This window comes from Ursus americanus, chromosome 12, assembly GCF_024610735.1.
Source record: "Ursus americanus isolate L20-20 chromosome 12, mUrsAme1.1.p, whole genome shotgun sequence".
Taxonomy (NCBI): domain Eukaryota; kingdom Metazoa; phylum Chordata; class Mammalia; order Carnivora; family Ursidae; genus Ursus; species Ursus americanus.
The window spans coordinates 57227893-57252026 of record NC_142138.1 but is presented as its reverse complement, the minus strand read 5'-3'; the positions used below and the strand labels follow the sequence as shown (position 1 = coordinate 57252026).

Below are 24134 nucleotides of genomic sequence, written 5' to 3'. Positions count from 1 at the left end.
CCCTAGTAACCAGCATTTGACTCTCTGTACTTGGGAGTCTGGCTCTTTAAGATTCTACCTCTAAGTGATATTATGCAGTACTCGTCTCTCTGATTGACTTAATTTCACTTAGTGTAATGTGCTCAAGGTCCACTCATGTTGTTGTAATGGAAGGATGTCCTTCTTCCTCATTTTCTTTATCCACTCATTCATTGATGGGCACTCAGGTTGTTTTCATGTCTTGGCTGTAGTGAATAATGCTGCAATAAACAGGGAAGTGCATATATCTCTTCGGCATCCTATTTTCATTTTCGTTACATATATACCCAGAAGTAGAATTGCTGGATTGTATAGATCTGTGTTTAATTTTTTTGAAGAATCTGCATATTGCTCCATAGTGGCTGAACCAATTTACATTCCCGCCAACAGTGTTACAAGGGTTCTCTTTTCTCCACATCCTTGCAACCATTTGTTGTTGTCTTCTTGAAGATAGCCATTCGAACAGGTGTTGGATAGCTATCTAATTGTGATTTTTATTTGCATTTCCCTGATGATGAGCGATGTTGAGTATCTTTTCATGTACCTGTTGGCCATTTGGATGTCTTAGACACATTCTATTTAAATTTATTTAGTGGTAGTTTTCACCATTAAAACAACACATTCATTTACAGGTAGATTTTTTAAATAGTTTAAAACTCTTACAGAGATCATGTCTCAGATATGTTACTTCTTCCTTTGACCTTTAAATATCCCCACAAGTAGAGTACCTAGCCTTCCATATCTGGGCATTCTTCAGTATTCCCACACTGACGTTGTTTTTGTTTTTCATTTTTAAACTACCATTTATTGAATGCTCACTCTGCCAAACACTGTGCCAAGAGCTTTACACACATTAGCTCATGTTCTTCTAGCAATCCCGTGAACTAGGTATTATTCTGATTTTTCAGAAGAGGAAATTAAGGCTCAGAAAAATTAAGTAACTTGCCGATGCCATATAGTTAATGAGGAGAGAAGCTGGAATTCACATCTATGTCTTTCAACTCTAGCGTTCCCACTGTGCTTTTGACTTTCCTGGGAAGCATTTTCCCATGTTCTTTAATTTGGGTTGGAGTAACCTATAATTCTGTTCATGAAGATATACCTCACTTTACAGTGAATATTAGGACCTAAATAATTTAAAGTAATCCTGCAGTGTTTCGTCTTCTACTTCTCCCATCCTCCTACTCTCCCTATTCCTTCCTTCCTGTCTTCTTCTTCTTCTTCCTCTTCCCCTTCTTCCCTTCTTCTCCCTCCCTCCGTTCCCCCTCCCCCCTCACTTTAAACAAAATATCTTTTTGATTTGAGTTCTCTAACATTGGCACATATCTATAAATTAAGATTTTTGAACAACTTTCTGTAGATGTCTTTACCACATTCAGTTTGTACTCCTTTTTCTTAGCTCATTTTTTTGGTCAAACATATTATTTTAGATTTTCAGGTTATCTAATAAACCACAAGTTCACAGACTCATAAAAATTTAGAGGAGGAGACAGCTTCAGAGATCCGCTCATCCAACCCTGTCATTATATGGGCAAGGGAGGCAGCTGGTGGCCGCAGGCCCCTTGGGTGAGTCAGAGCCTCAGTTACTCCACCTAAAGCTAGAGGAAATCCTATGGCTTCCAAGGAGTTGTTCCAAAGGTTCGCAAATCAAGAGGAGATATCTAAATGGATGTTTTCAATTTGGTTTAAAAGAAGGACAGGCTGATACCAAATGGTAGATGGTTTTGCTCTTACCATTTTCAGGAGTGACCCTAAGATACACTGCTACCCCCAAGCTGGGGCAACCAGTCAGGACTGCTCAGAGCAAGGTAGCCTCTTTGACTGGCTTCTGCCCGGGTTTGAGACAGAAGAGGGACGCTTGGCGGCAGACTGGCCTCTGGTTGTTCAAAAGGACTTTTTGTTCCTTGGTCATATTTCTATTAGTCCTTCTCTGCCTTTCTTTAACATACAAGAGAAAATCAGGAGAAGGGGACCAAAATGTCTGGAAGGACAGATGAAAACACCCCAGAATAGAGAAGGCTGGTGGTTATGTTTGAGCTGAGCCAGCTTTCAGTACCACACAGTGTGGAGGCCTGTCAGTGATGTGTGGACAAGTGACAGTCCTGGCACTTTTTTTTTTTTAAAGATTTTATTTATTTATTTGACAGAGATAGAGACAGCCAGCGAGAGAGGGAACACAAGCAGGGGGAGTGGGAGAGGAAGAAGCAGGCTCATAGCAGAGGAGCCTGATGTGGGGCTCGATCCCATAATGCTGGGATCACGCCCTGAGCCGAAGGCAGGCGCTTAACCGCTGTGCCACCCAGGCGCCCCAGCCCTGGCACTTTAACATAGCAATCCTTCACTTGCATCCTAAGCTCCTATTTGGGGAGAATACATTCCAAATAGCATTTTTCAAGGAGAGGATGATAAGTATTTGATCATTAACTAGAGACCAGATTCTCCCTCAAAATTTAACGAACAAAATATGTAAAACTGCCTTCAAAATTTTTTTTTCTTTATTCCTTGCTTATATACCACTTGGCTGAGTGTTCTGCCTTCCTGTTTGTAACTGAATTTCCCTAAATGAGAAGCATCTGTTTTGTTCTGGCATAAACAGCAATATAAGCACAGTTTCACACACGAGTCTGATATATTTAACAATGAGATTCTTCTCATTTTGCACAGAATAGGACACACAATGAAGCCAATCAATGAAAACCAGAAGATCTACTGTTATAATTAAGAACATCAAGAACAGGCAGCAAGGGACACAGGAGGCCAGGCGGCACATACATGGACAAACTCGATTTCTCAGAAGATACAACTTCTAAGCAACAGGAAGATTTGCCTTATGATGGGGCTTTCTCCCAAATTAAGTTATACAATGATTACAATTTTACCTCAAAAAATGACATTCTTGATATCTCAAATCAAATTCCTTTAACAGTAGATGACCCTCAAGAAAAGGCTACCTATCAAGAGACTTCCAGAAATGTAGACATGGCCACGACTCTGGGTAAAATGGCTAAAACTATTATCGACAAAAACTATGATAAAGAGAAACAATCCACCACAAATCTTGATATTCCGGCTAATGAAAGAGACCCTTCAAAGTCAAACATTTCTGATGTTTTACTCCATCATCTTTCCAATGAGGAATTCTTAAAAGGTCAAGGCATTAATTGTGAAACTCTCCCAGAGATTTCTAATACTGACAGTTCTGATGATGCTATTATTAAAAATACTATTTTGCGCCATGTTAAGAATTCTTGGCTACAAGAACAAACCCCAGAACTTACAGACCAACTGAGCCCCCAAAGGGGTGAAAACAGCAATATGCCCTGTTGCTCTCTAACTGTGACAGAAGAGAATGCCTTTGATTTAGAGGTTACTGGAGAGAGCAGCCATCAAGAAACTTCAAGTTTTCTAACTGAAATCAAGAGTCTACATGATAAACCAAAAAGTTGCCAAGGGCAGCCACCCCAGAAACTGCAGACTGAAAAAGCAGTTTCAGGCAATGGGTTCAAACATGGCCATGGTCTGGTTCATTACCAGTTACCTGATTTGCCTAAGGTTGCTCCCAAAGGGAAAATCCCTAAAAATAAAACAATTAACAAACCACTTACAATAGATAAACAAGTCAACTTCTCTCCTAAATTGAGAGAGAAGTCAGCTATTGTGCAAGACATTCTAGAAAGCATTTCTAGGTCAAACTGTATTGAAAGACAAGGGCAGAAAAGGAAAACCGCTGACCCTTCACAACAGCCGGAGGTAAGTGAAAGTAGTCTCCAGGAAATGCATAACCGGGGCCACTGCCCATCCGTATCAGTGTGGGTCAAAGACTTCTAGTCTTTGACCTCTCAGAAGCTCAGTGGGTGTCTTCCTACACTTAATCTTAGCCAAAAGAGCGAGGAGTGATCGGTGGGTGTCCTCCTGAGAAGAATCAGGGGCTGGACAAACAACACATCATAGACTAAACTCCAAATTCTCTGGCCTGGAATTTGAGTTTCCCCATTTTGGGGGGGGGGCTCCATTCTACCCTTATAAATTAGCTCTCATCCTCCACACATCATCCTCAATGAACTGGCTGGTCCCCAAGCTCTCTGGCCCCCCACCCTTGGAGCCCCTGCCCTACATGGAACATCCCACCTCTGCTTATCAAAGACCTGCTCATTTTCATGGCCTCCTTCAATTCCCTGTTGGCTGTGGGACTTTTCCCATCCTCACTCCCCCCCCTCCCCCCGTCAGTCCTTCACATCCTCTCTTGTTTAGGTTTCTGTCAGAGCACTATGTCAGCCTGCTTTGGATCATGATAATTTGGAAATATCTGTTTCTTCCACTAGACTTGAGTATTCTGGAGGGCAGCAACCTTGTTTCCATCTTTCCATTGCCTAATTCCCCCGGGGACCTGGCCTTCTGCCTTCCATATATTACACCCGTGGTTATTAACGCTAAATCAAGTCAAATTTAGATCTTTAATAACATGTTCCAAGCTTGCTGTATTGGTAACTGTTTAGTACCAAATGTTTTTAATGCTTACATTGGGATTTTATTTATTTATATTTAAAAGTAATCTCCACATCCAACATGGGGCTCGAACTCACCACCCCAAGATCAAGAGTCGCATGCTCTACCAACTGAGCCAGCCAGGTACCCCCGACAACCAAATTTTGTTAATGTTTAATTTCTACTATTTCCCCTTTCCTCATCTTCCCATTCCCCCATGCAACTTCCCAACACATCGAGGCTTGGGACCTCATCAATTATTTGAGGTCCAGGAGTTAAATTCACATTAATGATCAAAATAAACACTTTAGTTCTCTGGCACTTTGCCAGGACAGTATGATCTTTCTCTTAAGCTTTGAACAAAGGGCACTCTGGACTGAACACTCTTTGCCTGTTTCCATTTCCACCCCTTCATGCTTCAGCTCCCTTCTCTTTCAGCTGAACGCTCTGAGGAGCTTGAGCAGAACGCTCCCCCCCCGCCCCACCTGAAGCCAGCAGCCCACCTGGCCTTACCGGTATGCTTCTCTGTGTCTGACACTGGCAAGTCTCAGGGGTTCTCCTTCAGCTTGCAGGAAAACAGCCCTGGGAATGCACAGTCCTTGGTCCCCTGAGCTTAGTAGGAAGAGAATAGGTATTAGGCTCACCTCTCTCTGGCAGTGGCAGTCTGAAGGCAGGTGTCTGATTTTCTCTACTCCTGTCGATTAAGGCTGGAGAGTAGACTATCCATCATACAGGTGAGATACTCGTCAAAACCAAAGTCTAGTTTGACCACCACCGTTGAGCTCTCGGGCATGAGCATGTTTCCGAGCTTTATGTGTTGAGAACAGTGGGAAGACCTTCAAGGTGAGTCACTCTGGAATTTAAGCTCCTGTCCTGTTAGTCTGTGGTGAGTAAACAATCACTATCCTGACTCACATTCTGGAACTTACTGCATATGGTTTTATATTATTCTCTAGAGTGTGGCTACTGCACAGTGTTAGTGAGAGCACGAGCCACAGAGCTGGTGAGAAGACCAGCAGTGGCCCCTGCTTTCATGGAGCTTCTGGTCCAGTTTTGGGAGAAATGTTTCATTATTCCATTCCCTGTAATAGTTTGGAACATGGCAGTAGTAACAGCTGACGTGTCATGAATGCTTAACCACGTGCCAGATATGGTAATACCTAACATTTTATCTTCATAACAACCCTAGGATATTTCTATCCTCATCTTAGTGCCAAGGAATTTGAGGTTCATAGTGATGAAGTAATTGTCTTGAGTCACCTAGCAGATAAGTGTCAGAGTGGAATTTAACCTTGGCGTCAGGGACCCAGCTCTTGACACAACTCTGGGCTGCCTCCATGATGACCACATTATTTTAGATCTTAATAATGTTTTCTTATTGTACAGATGGAGCCCACAGTACATACTCACCAAGAACATCTCCCAGGTACTAATATTTGATTTGATTTGATTTTTTTATTTTTTTAGAGGGAGAGAGAGACAGAGAGGAGATGGGGGAAGGGGGAGAGAGAGAAAGAAAATCTTAAGCAGGCTCCACACCCAACATGGAGCCTGACGTGGGGCTCAATTTCATGACCCTGAGATTATGACCTGAGTGGAAATCAAGAGTCGGATGCTTAGCTGACTGAGCCACCCAGGCATCCCAGGTACTAACATTTTTAAACCTTTTTGATTTAGAGATACATTTTGAATTTTTTTTTAAAATAGCAAATGGTGGTGGTTGCCACAGACTTCTGTTTTAGTACTTAATAAATCTGCAGTGAAGTTGAGATGAATGGAAGCCAAAACTTATTCTTTCTTTTACAGGAATAGAATCTGAGAGGAGTCTCTTTAAGCTGTCATCAATCTCTCAGAGAGACCATTCCCCAAGTTCTTCTTACATATTTCAGAAGATCACCCAAGGGAAACAGATGTGCCAGAAGTTAAAAGAACAGACTGATCAACTGAAGACTAAAGTAATATTTTTAAAGCTTACTATGATGAAGAGAAGTGACCAAATTCAGACATAAGACATCATGCCATTAATGAAATATTGCATTTTTTCACTGCAGGTACAAGAATTTTCCAAAAGCATAGCACAAGACTCTCCCTATCATTTGCAAGACAAGAGGCTGGTAATAAATTTTACCCAGTTTTAAACATCTCTGTAAGGGAATTTGACATGGGTAAATACAAATGACTTTATAGCACCATGTTTTCTCTACAGCGCTGGGAGTGGAAATGTTCTGGTGGAAATATTTGCTGAAGATTAAGGGCAATGAACTCCAGAGGCCTGGCCTTGTGTCTTACACATATTATGCCCTTAATTATTAATACTGAGTTGAATTGAATTAAGATCTTTAATAACATATTTTAAGCTTGATATATTTGGTAACTAGTATGAAATGTTGTTAGTGTTTAATTTACACTGTTTCCATTTTCCCCATCTTCCCATCCCTGCCCCCACCCAGCCTCCCAACACGCCGGGGCTGAGGATCTAATTGGTTATTTAAGGCTCGGGGGCTTTGTGTTACAGGGGCTCAAAGAGCTTTCAATTCTATTTCTATATGTATGTAGCCTTCTCTCATTCTCAGGGGAATATTACCCATGGCTATTATTCCTTAGCAGTCACCCACAATAATCTGAGACTATGGTAGGCTTACGAGAATAGCATGTCAGTTATTATAAAGGTCAAGTCCATTCAGAGTTGTTGGGTCCTGGGGGATACAGGTTATAAAATTTGCCAGGATCTGACAACTTAATATAGAAAACTTTGAAAACTTAAAACGGATCTTAACGGATCAAAATCTGTGACTTTCACATCCTTATATCGTAACCACACAGCCTTGTTCATCAGTGCCAGGGCTGTGGGAAGAGGGGGTGGAGCATGGCAATGGGCGCTCAGCTAAAAAAGCTGAGGTTGCTAGAGCCAGAAATGTACAGAGCTGAAGATGCCGTTCAGGCCATTAGGTCAGCAACAGGTGGTCAGAAGGTAGGTGGTCAGAAGTCCTGATGTGAAGGACCACAAACAAAACAGGGCAGGGTGTGCAGTAGAGACCAGACAGCATAGACAAACACCAGGAGGACTCAGATGTTAAGAGACACAGTGCAATAGTGCATTATTCATTCATTCTTCACATTAATTAAATAACTCATTCGTTCACTCATCCATTCAACAAACACTTACCAGGTACTTCCTATGTCCCAGACTCTGTACCAGGCACTAGGGATTTGGAGATGAAGAAACAGTTTCAAGTGGCTTACGGTCTCCTAGGAACAACAGATTGATAAATAGACAAGCAACATGAAGCTTGAGAAATGTTACAGATGATGCTAATGGCAGCCTAGAAGAGGCTCACTCTTGCCAGTTAGAGGGCACTTGGGAAGGCTCCCTGGAAGGGACTGACCTCTGAGCTTGACACTGTAGGATGAATATGTATGAGACTGGCAAAGCCGGGGCAAGAGGGTGTTCCAAGAAAAGGAATCAGCAGGTACAATGGCACAGGGGGTAGAAAGTGCTGACAGTTGGAGGAACTGTATGGCACTGTAATTGGCCAGAGTTCAGGGTACGTGTGGTGAAGAGAAAGGGAGGAAACGAGAGAAAGAGTTAAGGTCTACATCATGAAAGACCTTTAAACCATGCTAAGGAGCTTAGCTTTTACCTTGAGGTTGAGTGATGGGGCAACATTGGAGTTTTGAAAGCCAAGAAATGGAGAGCACCCTGGGGGCAAGTCTGTGGCTAGGAAGCCATACTCCAGGTAACAAGCTATGAGGGCCTGAGCCAAAATTGGCAATGAGGATGGAGAGGGGAACAAATCTAAGAGTTTAACCAAGTGGTGGCAGATTAAGAGGGGTGAATAAAGGAAGGGAGGAGGCTTGGACGAGTTTCAGATTTCTAGCTTGGGCAACCAAGGTCAGGACTAAAAATGGAAGATCCAGTTCCTAATGGGTGTGGGAGGCAAGCAGGAGGCAAGACGCCAAGTTCATTCTGAGGTCCTTACAGGACATCCAATTGGAGAGATTCAGAAGTCAATTAGACCAACGGATCTGGGCCTCAGAGGGGTTGTTTGGGCCGAAATGTAAATTTGGGTATAACTGTGGGTTGAAGCTCTGAGGTATATGAGATTGCCCAGGCAACATGCAAAGGAAGCAGTAAAGAAGTCCAAGGAAAGACTCAGCAAACAGGGGCAGGCAAAAGAAGAGGGAGCCAAAGGAGACCGACAGGAGTGACCCGAAAGGTCAAGGCAGACCACAGGGGGCAGAGCTGTTAGAACCAAAGGGAAAAAACCACCAAATGTTCAAATAAGGGGGAAAAATCAAGAAGTGCATTGGATTCGGCCTCCAAGAGATCATGAGGGACCTTGGCAAACCCAGTTTTAATGAACTGGTAGATCTGTCGAAGCCAGATTGCCGGAGTTAAGGAGTGAATGATAAAGGAGATATCAAAAAATCCAGGCTCTTAAGAACTGGGAGAACACAGATTTTTATTTTTTTATTTTATTTTTTAAAGAGATTTTATTTGTTTGATAGAGAGAGAGTGCGTGCATAAGCAGTGGGTAGTGGCAGAGGGAAAGGGAGAAGCAGGCTCCCCGCTGAGCAGAGAACACAAGGCGACACAGAGCTCCATCCCAGGACTGCAGGATCATGACCTGAGCTGAAGGCAGATGCCCAACTGACCGAGCCACCCAGGCGCCCTGAACACAGATTTTTAAAGGGCTGAGCAAAGCAGAGGGAACTGGTTTGAGGCACTAGCCTTCCGAGCCTTCAATCTAGGAAGTTTCTCCTTGATGCTAGAGGATATGTGGGGATTCATGCTTGGACGGAGAAGAGAGTCAAGGTGACTCCTGACAGTGTCAGCGTTGGCCTGAGAGTTCCAGGCCCATTTGGTTCAGCACTGGGGGAGGGCCAGACAAGGCTAAAACTAACCTCAGTGTGAGCGGCACAGCAGAATGGAAAGCAGCCATTCTAGTTCTACATACTGATGGTACCGTCTTAGACACGTAGTGTGTCTTCCCATCTCAGAGCTGCTATGAGAATTAAACAGGGTACATTTATGGCTAGACAACCATGCTCTATCTTCTCTTGACATATAATCCAATTTAAATCCCAACATCTTAAATTACAACTTGTGATTGGCTTTCTCTCTTTTCTCTTTCCTTTGAACACCTAATTCCTTCGCATGGTTTTCACTGCCATCGCCATCTACCAATTCCTAAATTACTCATCCTAACTTCTCATCCACAGCTCCAAATGTTTGTGGGTAACTTCACTTGGCTCTCCCGCTCTCGCTGAAAATTCTACTTGTCCAACATGGACAGCTTCATTCAAATCTGTTGGCCTTTTCAAATTCCTCATTTTAAGTCAGGGGTTTCACATTCTTTCCGCCTGCCGAGCTAGAGATTTACAGTATCATTCAGGGTCCTGGCACCCTGATGGTTTACTCTAGTGGGACAACTGAGGAGAGTTTAATAACGCATCACTTTCCAACAGCGCGGGCAAGGTTAGGGGAAACCGATAAGGGACAGAGAACATCTCATAGAAGGAACAGTGGGACAGAAGGGATGGAGCAGATTTGGGAGCCTAGGGAGAGTAGCTATAGTGGTAGGAGTAGCTGATCCAGGCAGGAGTACATCAGGGAACTAAAGACCCCTACCTCATCCTTCATTTCTCTCTTCTCCTGTTGCCCTGCATTGGCTGAAACCAATGCCAGGGCCGGGGAGCCTGTTGACGCAGTTCACTGAAGGTCAGCCTCCTGACAGGGCCACAGAGAGAGATGGAGGATGAATCTGGGGAGGGGACATGGAAAACATCTACCACACCTGCCATTTTGTATGCCCTATGGCCAGTATGTTTCCAAACTTGTTTATTCATTTTTAATAATCAGAATTAATCGTGATGATGATGAGCCTGGCTCAGCATTAACTCCTTCAATTTTCACAATATGAGGTGAGGGCTATTATTATCTCAGATGAGAAAACTGAAGGTTAGAGTTCAAGTTGACTAAAATCGTACAATTATTAGGTGACAGTCTGAAGTTGAACCCTCGGGTGTCTGATCCCATAACCCCATTGTGCTATACGCATTATCTCTCCAGTCATCCTTTGCTTTCCATGTTCATGATTACTGCCTGGTCCAGGCCCTCCTGAGCACTTTTCAAGCCTGACTGAAGTCTCACTTCTTCCACTCAGCCATGGCAAAATCCTCGAATCCAGTCTCTCTTCCCAACTGGAGTAAAACCCCTGAGACCAGGCGTGGGGGTGCCTGATAAAACTTGTATCTTTCATACATGTGGCCCAGGGCCGCACACAGGCAGTGCTCAGGGAATGTTTAGCTATTGGGGCTGAGGGGAAAAGACCGGACCCTGACCTGCACGGTTCAAGTCCTCATCCACACTGGGCTGCATGTGTGGATGTCTCGAAGACTCATTTGAAGCTCTGGCTAAACTTCCTGATGTTCCTTCCCCATCTCACCCTCCAAGGGCCATAGACTCAAACTCAGGTCCTCTAACATCAGTTCCTTTCAAGGTCTATGTGGCTTCAGACATAGGTCTGAGAGCTCCAATTTCCTCCTGTATACAGCTGAGATAATAGAACCTATTTTGCAACATTTACGACATTGCTGTGTGGATTAAGGAAGATAATGCACGGGGAAGTGCTCTGTAAGCTACAAATCATTCTGCAAAAGCACAGGCTTATTGATATCCTATTAAGGAAGTTCAGAGGCCCCTGAGTGGGTGCTGGGAGCGAAATCAGGTCATTGTGCTGAAAAAGCCATGTGCTAGGAGGGTGTTGTAAACGTGGAGATGGCTCCTGGGGTGTCTGTATTTTAGATGTCAGACTCTGAAACAGAACAATGGCCGGGAGAAGGACGGTGGCTTCATTTTGAAACTACCATAGAGTATACGTTCCTTGTATTTGGGGGGGAGCCAGCCCCAAGCACAGGCTCACGTGCTTGATTCCGGTGACTTTACTGCTGCAGGTCCTGGAGAAACTGCAGGGACATCTTGAACTGCTGGAGCAGGAGTTTCTGGACAACAAGGAGAAGCATCTGACTTTGAAGCAAGTTCACAGGCATGAATCCCCAGCTGTCGGTGACTTTGATCCAGAAAGGTCAGGCTTAAACTGTGTGAGGTGGAGGGGGCAGAGGCGACCTCCTTCAGGTGGGATTCTGATGTGGCTTGCACAGCCCCTGGTCTAGGGTCCGCAAAAACTCTGCCACCAGTGAACAGGTGTTACCCATGCGACAAGCAGTGTGGCATTCCCGCTACATACGAAGTCCTGGGCTGGGCACTGACCCAGATGGAGTCCTCGAAATGAACAGTTATCTCCTGGAGTGGAAATTTTGTACCATAATCTTGTCCTTTGTTGGATGTCAGAATTGGTTCTGAGACTCAGAACAGCACGAGAAAACCCTAGAAAGGCTCACATGCTAACCCCAGAGGGCCTTCTCTCCAAGCTCCTCATGTCCTGCCCTTCACCCCACTCCTGCCTCTGTTTCCCCCACCTGGTTCTTCTGTCTCCCTCTTTGTCTCCCTCTTCTTTCCCACCCACAGACAATTCCAGCGGGGCAGTGGGCATGAGGGGACCATTGTAAGGCTGGTTAATGTGGGGCTGAAGGACCCACAAATCCCCATAAAAGGGAAAATGTTAAAGCTGAAAGTCAAAATGACTTCTGAGTTAGTTCACATTAGAAACTTGGAAGCAAACTCACCGAACTTTCCAACTGGCCATTTTTTATGGCCCTGCGCTCCTCTTTCTCCAATCCAAATAATTTTAAGATGTATTCCAGGACTCAAGGCTGGGATTGTTTCCATTTAATTTCCTGGTATGAATTTAAAGAATCCATTTAGGAGGCTTAATCTTCGTAAGTTCAGCTCTTTCCATTCATAGCATTTTCACATGGACTCATTCTCGAGGCCAGATTACTTTCATAGTTTATATTTCGGCACTAGTGTCCTCAGGTATTTTTTCCCCCAAAGTACAATTTTACTTTTTCAAAATGAATGAAATCTCTGTCTACTGTTATTTCCATACTGAGTAATTAGACAGCAAGGATGAGGTTTTAATGTTGATTTTTTCCCCCCAAAGGCTTATTTTGTTTTCTGGGAAAAGAAAGATCTCTACATACTTTCACTATTTATTTAAAAACTAATAGAGTGAGGATATTTATTTTCCAAGGAATCCCACTTGTCTGGGCCATCATTTTAAAGTCAGGCCTCTGTGCACAGTGAGACCAAAGTTATGCAATGCCATATTTATATCCTAGTTACACCCACAGTGTGCTGCGCCCAGTATAAATCAAGAGAGTTTCAACTGCAATTATATCCCAGATACAGGAAAAGCTTTCAATAAGCTTTGGGGTAAGGGAAGGACCCTTCCAAAACTGAGTTAAAACCACCTCAGAGCAAGCAAGGCTGCTCAGCTTGACACTGATCCTCTTGTTCTCGCACGGGCATAATGTAGCAATGAGCAGAACCCCATACAATTGTCCAGAACCTTCTAAGTGTTGAATCCAAAGGCCTTTGTGATGGCTTTCTGCTGGGGAAGGAATTCTGCTGATTCATTGACTTGTTTAAGTCCCCTATGTGCTCTTATTAAGACTTTCTCATTATTGCCTTTAAAAGATAATATACAAAAATAGTTGTTTTATTTCATGCATCTTGTTTGTCAGAATGTGGTCTGATAGTCATTTCACATGCTAACAAGAGAAGCCAAGGGGTCAAGAAATGGGTTCTTTCTCTACCAATCCCTTCTCTCTGATATTATGAGCATACAATCTTGACTTCTGCTTTATGGAAAAGATGGCAATGTCTTTTCTGGGGCACCTGGCTGGCTCAGTCGGAAGTGCATGCGACTCTTGATCTTAGGGTTGTGAGTTCAAGCCCCAACATTGCATACAGAGTTTACTAAAAAATAAATAAACTTTAAAAAAAAATGTCTTTTCCCCATCTCCAGATTTGCATGTTTTCACCTCTTCTTTCTTCTTTCACTCACTTCCAACCCACTTGGCCATGGTCCTTGAGCCCATTTCTTCCCACTACCGTCAGGCCTTGCTCTACCATTTCACTTCCTTCCAATTTTCAGCCTCTCCTTGCCCCCTGTCTAGTTCTTGTCCATCTGCTGGATTAGAGCATATTTTCCTATATTTTACTTGATTATCAGTATGGTTTTCCATGCTTAGATCTTCGTACCACCGCTTACTGAGTAGAGCAGCCTTTCCCACTGGATGGAAAAGCCACTTTTATCCTATTAAAAAAAAAAACCCTTCCACGTAGATGGGACTGGTTCTGTTCCATCCCGCTGAGCTACGTTTCTATTTCCACATTAACCACACAGTTTTAAATGACTATAGTCTAGTGTACATTGAAATATTTCTTCTTTAAATTTTGTTAGCTGTTCTTGCATATTCTTCTTACCCATAAACTTTGTAATCAGCTCACCAAACTTCCTTAATGAAATTCCACTAGAATTTTGTTCAGCATTGTGTTGAATTTACAGATTAGAGTTGAAATCTTGGTAATGAGTATTTCCATCCAGAAGCATGTTTTCTTCATGTAGATTTCATGAATGTTTTGTTAGACTTATTCCTAGCTATTTTATAGGTTTTCTGAGCATTAGTAATAGATGTTTTCCATAATTGATATACAGGAAATAAAGAAGAATAGTATATTTACCTTGTGCTGGGCTACAAGTTTGTTTTTAGTGTTGATTATCTGTTGATTGTCTTAGTTTTTGGGAGTGACAGTCATAGCATTTGAAAATAATGATGGGTTCCCCCCACTCCGATTCCCCCCTAAATATTTATACTTTATCTTTTTTCCCCTCCAATTCTTATATATCACATTTCTTTTTATTGATTTATTTTATTTGCTAGGTTTTCCAAAACAATGATAAATAATACTAGCACAAGCAATCATTCTTGTCATGTTCCAAACAGACTTGGAATTTTTCCAAGTATGACGCTTGTTGCAGTTTCAAGTAGATAAGCTTTATCAAGACAGCTTCCTTCTACTCCTAATTTACTAGGATTTGATTTTTTTTAATTTAGGAAAATGTTTGATCAAATGGGATTTAGAAATCTATTTAATTTCCTAAATCTATTAATATATTAATAAATATCCTAATATTTGTAGAATGATTTGGGAAATTTTCCCTTTTCTTTTTATGTTCCAAAAGGGTTACTTAAAGTCTTTCTAGAACTCATACATAACCCCACTTTGATTTTGTGCCTTTTGGGGGGTAGATTTTTGATAATGGTTTCTATTTTTCTCTGGTTAGTTTTTTTAGATTTTTCTACCTGTGTTTGAGTAGATTTTAATAATTCATGTTTTCCTAGAGACTTGTCCATTTCACCTAGATTCTAAACTGTGTTGGTATACAGTTGCTTAACCCCATTTGATTAAATATTTTTCTTCTGTTATCTTTTCTTTCTCATTCTTAATGCTTTTCAATCAGACTTTCCACTGGTTTATTTTATAGATTTTTCAAAGAAAATGTTTTATTTTAGTGATCAAATTATTTTCAGTTCCACTCATTTCTCCTTTTGGGGGGTTTATCTTGTGGTTCTTTTTCTAGATTCCTGTTTTGAATACTTAGTTTATTGATTTTGAAATTTCCCCCCTAGTAAATGCATTTTAAGCTATAAATTTTCCTCGGAGTATTGCACTAGCTACATTACATTGTTTTTACATGTTGTTTTCTTATTTATTATTCACTTGTAGAGTATCCCTAATCTCTATTTTTATTTCCTAGTTACCTAAGAGTTATTAGGATGAGTGTTAGAATTTCCAATTAGTTTTTTGTTGTTGTTGCCAAATTTTTTTTTAAAGATTTTATTTATTTATTCGACAGAGATAGAGACAGCCAGCGAGAGAGGGAACACAAGCAGGGGGAGTGGGAGAGGAAGAAGCAGACTCATAGCGGAGGAGCCTGATGCGGGTCTCTATCCCACAACGCCGGGATCACGCCCTGAGCCAAAGGCAGACGCTTAACCGCTGTGCCACCCAGGCGCCCCAATGTTGCCATATTTTTATTAATTTCTAGTGATCAAAGAATGTGGGTGGTATAGCTTTTTAAGACTTATTTTTTAAGAGTATCTTTAGCTCATAGGAAAATTGAGAGGAAGATACAAAGATTTCCCATAAATCTGCTGGCTTACATGCATGGCCTCTCCTGTTATCAACATCCCCCACCAGAGTGGTACATTTGTTACAACTGATGAAACTACACAGATAAATGATAGTTGTCCAAAGCCCATAGTTTGCACTGGGGCTTACTGTTGGTGCTGTACATTCTATGGTTTTGGACTAATGTATAATGACTTGTATTCATCTTTATGGCATCAAACAGAATTTTCACTGCCCTGAAAATCCTTTGTACTCCACCTATTCATCTTTCCCCCCTCCCCAACCCCTGGCAATCACTGATCTTTTTACTGTGGCTATAGTTTGTTTTTTCCAGATGTCACATAGTTGGAATCACGCAATGCGTAGACTTTTCAGATTGAGCTGCTTCTACTTAGTAATACATATTTAAGGTTCCTGCATGTCTTTTCATGACTTGATAACTAATTTTTTAGCGCTAACATTCCATTGTCTGGATGTGCCACTGTTTATTTTTCCCTTTACCTACTGAAGGACATCTTGGTTGCTACCAAGTTTTGACAAGTATGAACAGAGCTGCTATAAACATCTGTGTGCAAGTTTTTGTGTCAACATAAATTTTCAGCTCCCTTGGGTAAATACCAAGGAGTCTGATTGCTGGATCGTATGGTAAGAATATGTTTAGTTTTGAAAGAAACTGTCAAACTATCTTCCAAAGTGGCTGTGCCATTTTGTATTCCCACCAGCAATGAATGAGAGTTCCTATTGCTCCACACCCTGGCCAGCATTTGGTGTTGTTATCAGTCCATATTTTGGCCATTCCGCTAACGTATAGTGGTAGCTCACTGTTGTTTAAATTTGCATTTCCCTGATGACATATGGCGTGGAGCATCGTGTCATAGGTGTATTTCCCATCTGTATATTTTCTTTGGTGAAGTGTCTATTAAGGTCTGTAGCACATTTTAAAATTGGGTTGTTTGTTTTCTTATTGTTTTTAAGAGTTCTTTGTATATTTTCGATAATGGTCCTTTATCCGTCCTTTGCCAATATTTTCTCTTGGTCTATGGCTTGTCTTCTTATTTTCTTGGCAGAACAGAAGTTTTAATTTTAATGACATCTAGCTCATCAATTATTTCTTTCATGGATGGTGTACATACCCAAGACTATCTAGGTGTTCTACTGTGTTATCTTCTAGGATTTTTTACACTTTTGTATTTTACATTAGGTCTGTGATCCATTTTGAGTTAATTTTTATGAAGGGTATAAGGTATGTGTCTAGATTCATTTTTTTGCATGTGGATATCCAATTGTTCCAGCACCATTTGTTGAAAAGACTGCCTTTGCTCTTTTGTCAAAGTTGGGGGGACTATAATTATCTGGGTCTATTTCTGGGTTCTCTATTCTGTTCTTCTGATCTATTTGTATAGTCTTTCACCAATACCACACTGCCTTGATCACTGCAGCTTTATAGTAGGTCTCAAAGTTGGGTAGTGTCAGTCCTTCAACTTTGTTGTTGTCCTTCGATATTGTGTTGGCTATTCTGAGTCTTTTGTCTCTTCATAGAAACTTTAGAATCATTTTGTCAGTATCCACAAAAGAACTAGCTGGAATTTTGGCAGGGGTTGCACTGAATCTATAGATTGAGTTGGGAAGAACTGACATCTTGACAATATTGAGTCTTCCTAGCCACAAACATGGAATATCTCTCCATTTATTTAGTTCTTTGATTTCATTCATCAGAGTTTTTCTAGTTTTCCCTATAAAGCTCTTGCGCATATTTTGTTAAATCTATACCTAAGTATTTCATTTTTTTGGATCTTAATGTAAATGGTATTGTGTCTTTAATTTCAAATTTCACTTGTTCATTGATAGTATATAGCTAAGTGATTCACTTTTGCATATTAACCTTGTATCCTGCAACCTCACTACAATTGCTTATTGGTTCTAGTTTTTCTGTTAATTCTTTTGGATTTTCATCTGCAAACAAAGACACTTTTATTTCTTCCTTTCCAATCTTTATACCTTATATTTTCTTTTCTTATTACATTAGGTAGGACTTCCACTACGATGTTGAAAAGGAGTGGTGAGAGGGACATCCTTGCCTTTTTCCTGATCTTAGTGAGAGCGCAGTAGTATAATTTTTAATGTTTTGGAATTAGTTGAGATTTTTCTTTGTGGATTAATATGGGGCAAATTTTTGTAAATGTAATGGCTTTAAAGCAATTGGATTCTTTGTGGGTAAAATAGATATTTATATTTATGTATACACTTACACATATTTATACATATACATATATGTTCATATGCCTATAGATCAAGCTTATTAATCAAATGATTCAGATATTTCATGTCCTTCCTCTTTTTAATTGATATAAGTCATTATTTCCATAGGATCATAGCTCTTAGAATTGTAAGTGATCTCAAAATAATTAGATCCAGTTGAGCAGAGAATGGTTATCCCTATGTTATAGCTGAGACACTGGAGGCACAGTAAGATTAAGTGACTTTCCCAAGGATTCACAGCTAATGAATAACAAAATGTGGATTGGAGCCCAGGCCTTCGGAGTGAGAGGATAAACAGGATGCATGTCAGGGCGGGTGTCCATTATCCTTCCTGTCTGAAGCCAAACCACATTAGTAATATAGATCGATGCTATATTCACAAACTGTCGTTACTCATTAGATTGTTGACTGCATACCCAGTAAGATGCCTGTTTATGTCTATTAGAGAAGTGGAAGATGAAATCTTCAAGTTGGAGATGCTACTTGAAGATGTTAAAGAGAAAATTAACAAGGGCAAATATACTTCAGCTGTCTCTCTTCCCGTGAGTTCTCCAATAATCCCGGATGACTTGGCATCCACATCCTCTCCGCCCTCAAATGAGGTAATACAGCAACCTACAGCCTAATTTCATGCCAGGAAAAATGTTTTTTTTTATGCATTTATAGAATCCTAATTCATAAAATCATGAATTCTATTTTAATATTTCATGAAAATTAAACTTTCCGAAGTCCTAGGAATCATATTATTTAAAATGGAACCAGCTTTTAAAAATTAGAAGCAATTTTAAGTGTTGGTTTTTAAATATCTTAATTTAAGATGTAACAATGCATGGGGTGCCTGGGTGGCTCAGTCGTTAAGTGTCTGCCTTCGGCTCAGGGCGTGATCCCAGGGTCCTGGGATGGAGCCTCACATCAGGCTCCTCCGCTGGGAGCCTGCTTCTTCCTCTCCCACTCCCCCTGCCTGTGTTCCCTCTCTCACTGGCTGTCTCTGTCAAATAAATAAATGAAATCTTAAAAAAAAAAAAAAAAGATGTAACAATGCAGTTTAAACTGATGAACCACTGAAAAGCTATTTCTTCTGGATGAAGAGCAACATTTTTGTGGATCGTGCCTGGAAGAAATAATTTTTCTTAATAGTTTTATATTCCCTCTTCTACATAAAGAATAACAGACTCAGTGGGAAGAACTAGTTCCCATGGGTCCACTTCTGCATTTTCCTCTCAAGTCAAATTCCTTTGGATTGCCTACATATGCAAGATTAGGAATTCGAATCAATCACCACTGTCTTTCGACACTTTTTGTTTTTGTAGCCTCAACTATCAGAACATTCCAGACTAAATTAAAATTCTGAGAAACTGAATCATCTGGATAATTGCTGTCAAATGACACTTTTGTTTCAGACAGTACTTGGAGTCACAACCCGTGGCCGATGTTCAAAATTGGAGTAGGTTTTTGTCACAGTTAAGAACAAGATGCTGAAGAGTATAAAATGCCAGCCCTGCCAAAGCAGTGTGTTTGCCCCTTCAAAACACCTAACGTTTCCAGCAAAACTTCATTCAAGGGCCAGCTTCCGAGTTAGGCCATTTATATAACTTCGACACACAGTCCCCCACCCCAGGCAGAATTCTTTGCTCGGACCTCTGTGTCCTCACAGCACTGTGTCTCACTTGTTCCTGTGCCTTTGTACCTATCTTTGTAACCCAAACATTGGACCGAATGCCTGGTATGGTGTGAATGCTCACTATAGTAACCTCTGAGCCCTTGTGGATTGAACAGTTTTAATGCTTCCCAAGCTGTGAACCTGAATTAGCTTCCTGGTCATGTGAGGGAGCCCAGGGAGTGAGCCTAGCCTTCCGCCCAGAAGCTCCCTCTAATCTGGGTTTGTTTTTCTTACTGGGTCCCAAGTTTACCAGCAACTGTTGAGAAATAATGAGAACTCTATGACTTTGTGATAAGTGGCCCTGAAAAGAGAGTCTTTTGGTAGGATCATTCATTCATTCATTGAACAAATATTTATTGCCAAATGCTAGGCACTTTTCTAGGTATTGGGGTGTAACATAATCAAAGCAGACAAATCACCTGCCCTCAAGATGTTTACGTTTCTGTGAGGGATACATACAACGAACAAATAAAATTAATGTGTAATGAGGGCTTTCCAAGATGGCGGAGGAGTAGGAGACACCGTTTTCAGCCGGTCCTCCAAGTCGAGCTGCATAGGTACCAGACCAGCCTAAACAACCACGGAACCAGCCTGAGACGCAGGAAGACGCATCTGGATCTCTACAAATGAACATCTCCAGCGCTGAGTATTGAGGTACGAAGCGGGGAGCCATGAAACTGTGCACAGATATCGGAAGATAAACGGAAGGGGGAGGGAGCCGCCGTGTTCGGGCGCCGGGAAGCGGTAGCCACTTGCACGGGAGAGCGGGCGGGGCTCGCGGACGGCACCCGCAAAACAGCAGACTGAGACCGTGAGCCGGGAGCGCGCGCCACCAGGCATCTCGCGGAACCCCGGAATCCTGGTGCACTCACTGGATCCAGACTGAGACCGGGAGATCCCGAGCGCGCGCGGGGCGGCTGGCGGCTGGCGGCATTAGAAACACAAAGGACAGAGACGCCGGCCCTGGAAGTGAGGGCTGGGACACCGGGTGTGGGGCGCACATCCCGGGACGCTGCAGGGTTGAGCAGCACCAACAGAAACAGAGTTAAAGTGGCCAGAACATTAGTAGAGAACGGGCCGCAATCCCTCTGTTCCGTGACAGAGGCTGAAATTTGGCCGCTGCTGCTCTGACTCTCAGAAGAGGCACAGCAAACCGCCAGGGAAAGCCGCCAGAGAACAAAAGCCTGGAAATACCGGCTCAGGGAGTGCCCATCCCCATCCCCCCTCGCAGGGGACACGGAGACTCTACCCAAACAGGGCTGCCTGAGTATCGGCGCGGCAGGCCCCTCCCCCAGAACACAGAAGGCAGGCTGAAAAATCAAGAAGCCCACAACCCGGGCGCCTGGGTGGCGCAGTCATTGAGCGCCTGCCTTCGGCTTAGGGCGTGATCCCGGCGTTCCGGAAAGGAGTCCCTCATCGGGCTCCTCCGCTGGGAGCCTGCTTCTTCCTCTCCCACTCCCCTGCTTCTGTTCCCTCTCTCGCTGGTTGGCTGCCACATAATAAATAAAATCTTTAAAGAAGAAGCCCACATCCCTAAGATCCCTATAAAACAAGGGGCACGGCCTGGGACTCAGTCAATAATTTGGGCTCTGGAAACCCCGCAACCTCTCATCAGAATGACAAGAAGGAGAAGCCCCCCCCCAGCAAAGAAAAGACAGTGAGTCTGTGGCCTCTGCCACAGAAATAATGGATATGGATGTAACCAAATTATCAGAAATGGAATTCAGAGTAACGATGGTCAAAATGATGAGTAGAATTGAAAAAACTATTAACGAAAAGGTTACTGAGAATACAGAATCCCTAAGGACAGAAATGAGAGCGAATCTGACAGAAATTAAAAATTCTATGAGCCAAATGCAGGCAAAACTAGAGGCTCTGACGGCCAGGGTCGCAGAAGCAGAGGAACGGGTTAGTGAATTGGAGGATGGGTTAATAGAGGAAAAAATGAAAATAGAAGATGGTCTTAAAAAAATCCACGCCCACGAATGTAGGTTACGGGAGATTACTGACTCAATGAAACGATCCAATGTTAGAATCATCGGCATCCCCGAGGGGGTGGAGAAAAACAGAGGTCTAGAAGAGATATTTGAACAAATTGTAGCTGAAAACTTCCCTAATCTAGCAAGGGAAACAAACATTCGTGTCCAAGAGGCAGAGAGGACCCCTCCCAAGCTCAACCATGACAAACCTACGCCACGTCACATCATAGTGCAATTCACAAATATTAGATGCAAGGATACAGTATTGAAAGCGGCCAGGGCAAAGAAATTTCTCACGTACCAAGGCAAAAGCATCAGAATTACATCAGACCTGTCTACACAGACCTGGAATGAGAGAAAGGGTTGGGGGAGCATATTTAAAGCTCTTTCAGAGAAAAACATGCAGCCAAGGATCCTTTATCCAGCAAGGCTGTCATTCAGAATTGATGGAGAAATAAAGACATTTCAGAATCGCCAGTCACTAACCAATTTTGTAACCATGAAACCAGCCCTACAGGAGATATTACGGGGGGTTCTATAAAAGTAAAAAGGCCCCAAGAGTGATACAGAACAGAAAGTCACAGCCAATACAAACAAAGACTTTACTGGAAACATGGCAACATTAAAATCATATCTCTCAGTAATCAGTCAATGTAAATGGTTTGAACCATCCCATAAAACGTCACAGGGTTACAGATTGGATAAAAAGAAATGACCCATCCATTTGCTGTCTACAAGAGACTCATTTCAAACCCAAAGATGCATTCAGACTGAGAGTAAGGGGATGGAGTACCATCTTTCACGCAAATGGACCTCAAAAGAAAGCTGGGGTAGCAATTCTCATATCAGATAAATTGGATTTTAAACTACAGACTATAGTTAGAGATGCAGAAGGGCACTATATTATTCTTAAGGGAAGTATTCAACAAGTGGATATGACAATTATAAATATATATGCCCCCAACAGGGGAGCAGCAAGATACACAAGCCAACTCTTAACCAGAATAAAGAGACATATAAATAAAAATACATTAATAGTAGGGGACCTCAACACTCCACTATCAGAAATAGACAGAACACCCTGGCAAAAACTAAGCAAAGAATCAAAGGCTTTGAATGCCATACTCAACGAGTTGGACCTCATAGATATATATAGAACACTACACCCCAGAACCAAAGAATACTCATTCTATTCTAATGCCCATGGAACATTCTCAAGAATAGACCATGTTCTGGGACACAAAACAGGTCTCAACCGATACCAAAAGATTGAAATTATCCCCTGCATATTCTCAGACCACAACGCTCTGAAATTGGAACTCAACCACAAGGAAAAATTTGGAAGAAACTCAAACACTTGGAGACTAAGAACCATCCTGCTCAGGAATGACTCGATAAACCAGGAAATCAAAAATCAAATTAAACAATTTATGGAGACCAATGAGAATGAAAATACAACAGTCCAAAACCTATGGGATACTGCAAAGGCAGTCCTAAGGGGGAAATACATAGCCATCCAAGCCTCACTCAAAAGAATAGAAAAATCTAAAATGCAGTTTTTATATTCTCACCTCAAGAAGCTGGAACAGCAACAGAGGGACAGGCCTAATCCACGCACGAGGAAGCAGTTGACCAAAATTAGAGCTGAAATCAATCAAGCAGAAACCAGAAGTACAGTAGAGCAGATCAACAGGACTAGAAGCTGGTTCTTTGAGAGAATCAATAAAATTGACAGACCACTGGCAAGACTTATCCAAAAGAAAAGAGAAAGGACCCAGATTATTAAAATTATGAATGAAAAAGGAGAGGTCACGACGAGCACCATTGAAACTGGAAGGATTATTAGAAATTTTTATCAACAGCTATATGCCAATAAACTAAGCAATCTGGAAGAGATGGAATCCTTCCTGGAAACCTATAAACTACCAAGATTGAAAAAGGAAGAAATTGATTCCTTAAACAGGCCAATTAATTATGAAGAGATTGAGTCAGTGATAAACAACCTTCCAAATAACAAAACTCCAGGCCCGGACGGTTTTCCTGGGGAATTCTACCAAACATTCAAAGAAGAAATAATACCTATTCTCCTAAAGCTATTTCAAAAAATAGAAACAGAAGGAAAGCTACCAAACTCATTCTATGAGGCCAATATTACCTTGATCCCCAAACCAGGCAAAGACCCCCTCAAAAAGGAGAATTACAGACCGATTTCCCTAATGAATATGGACGCCAAAATCCTCAACAAGATACTTGCTAATAGAATCCAACAGTACATTAAAAGGATTATCCATCACGAGCAAGTGGGATTCATACCTGGGATGCAAGCGTGGTTCAATATTCGCAAATCAATCAGCGTGATACATCATATCAACAAGAAAAGACTCAGGAACCATATGATCCTCTCAATCGATGCCGAAAAAGCATTTGACAAAATACAGCATCCTTTCCTGATTAAAACCCTTCAGAGTGTAGGAATAGAAGGTACATTTCTCAATCTCATAAAAGCCATCTATGAAAAGCCTACTGCAAATATTATTCTCAATGGGGAAAAGCTGGAAGCCTTTCCCTTAAGATCAGGAACTCGACAAGGATGCCCACTCTCGCCACTATTATTCAACATAGTACTAGA

General features: G+C 41.9%; 1 protein-coding gene across 1 annotated transcript in view; it reads left to right on the top strand.

The window, feature by feature from the left end:
• Nucleotides 1–2790: 2790 nt before the first annotated feature.
• AKNAD1 (AKNA domain containing 1) overlaps nucleotides 2791–24134 on the top strand; it is a 43589-nt gene continuing 22245 nt past the window's right edge. The window contains exons 1-6 of the mRNA XM_087866145.1: nucleotides 2791–3768; nucleotides 5890–5929; nucleotides 6310–6458; nucleotides 6555–6617; nucleotides 11461–11591; nucleotides 18312–18468. Coding sequence (XP_087722271.1) covers nucleotides 2791–3768; nucleotides 5890–5929; nucleotides 6310–6458; nucleotides 6555–6617; nucleotides 11461–11591; nucleotides 18312–18468 — 1518 coding nt within the window. The remainder of the gene's footprint in view (nucleotides 3769–5889; nucleotides 5930–6309; nucleotides 6459–6554; nucleotides 6618–11460; nucleotides 11592–18311; nucleotides 18469–24134) is intronic.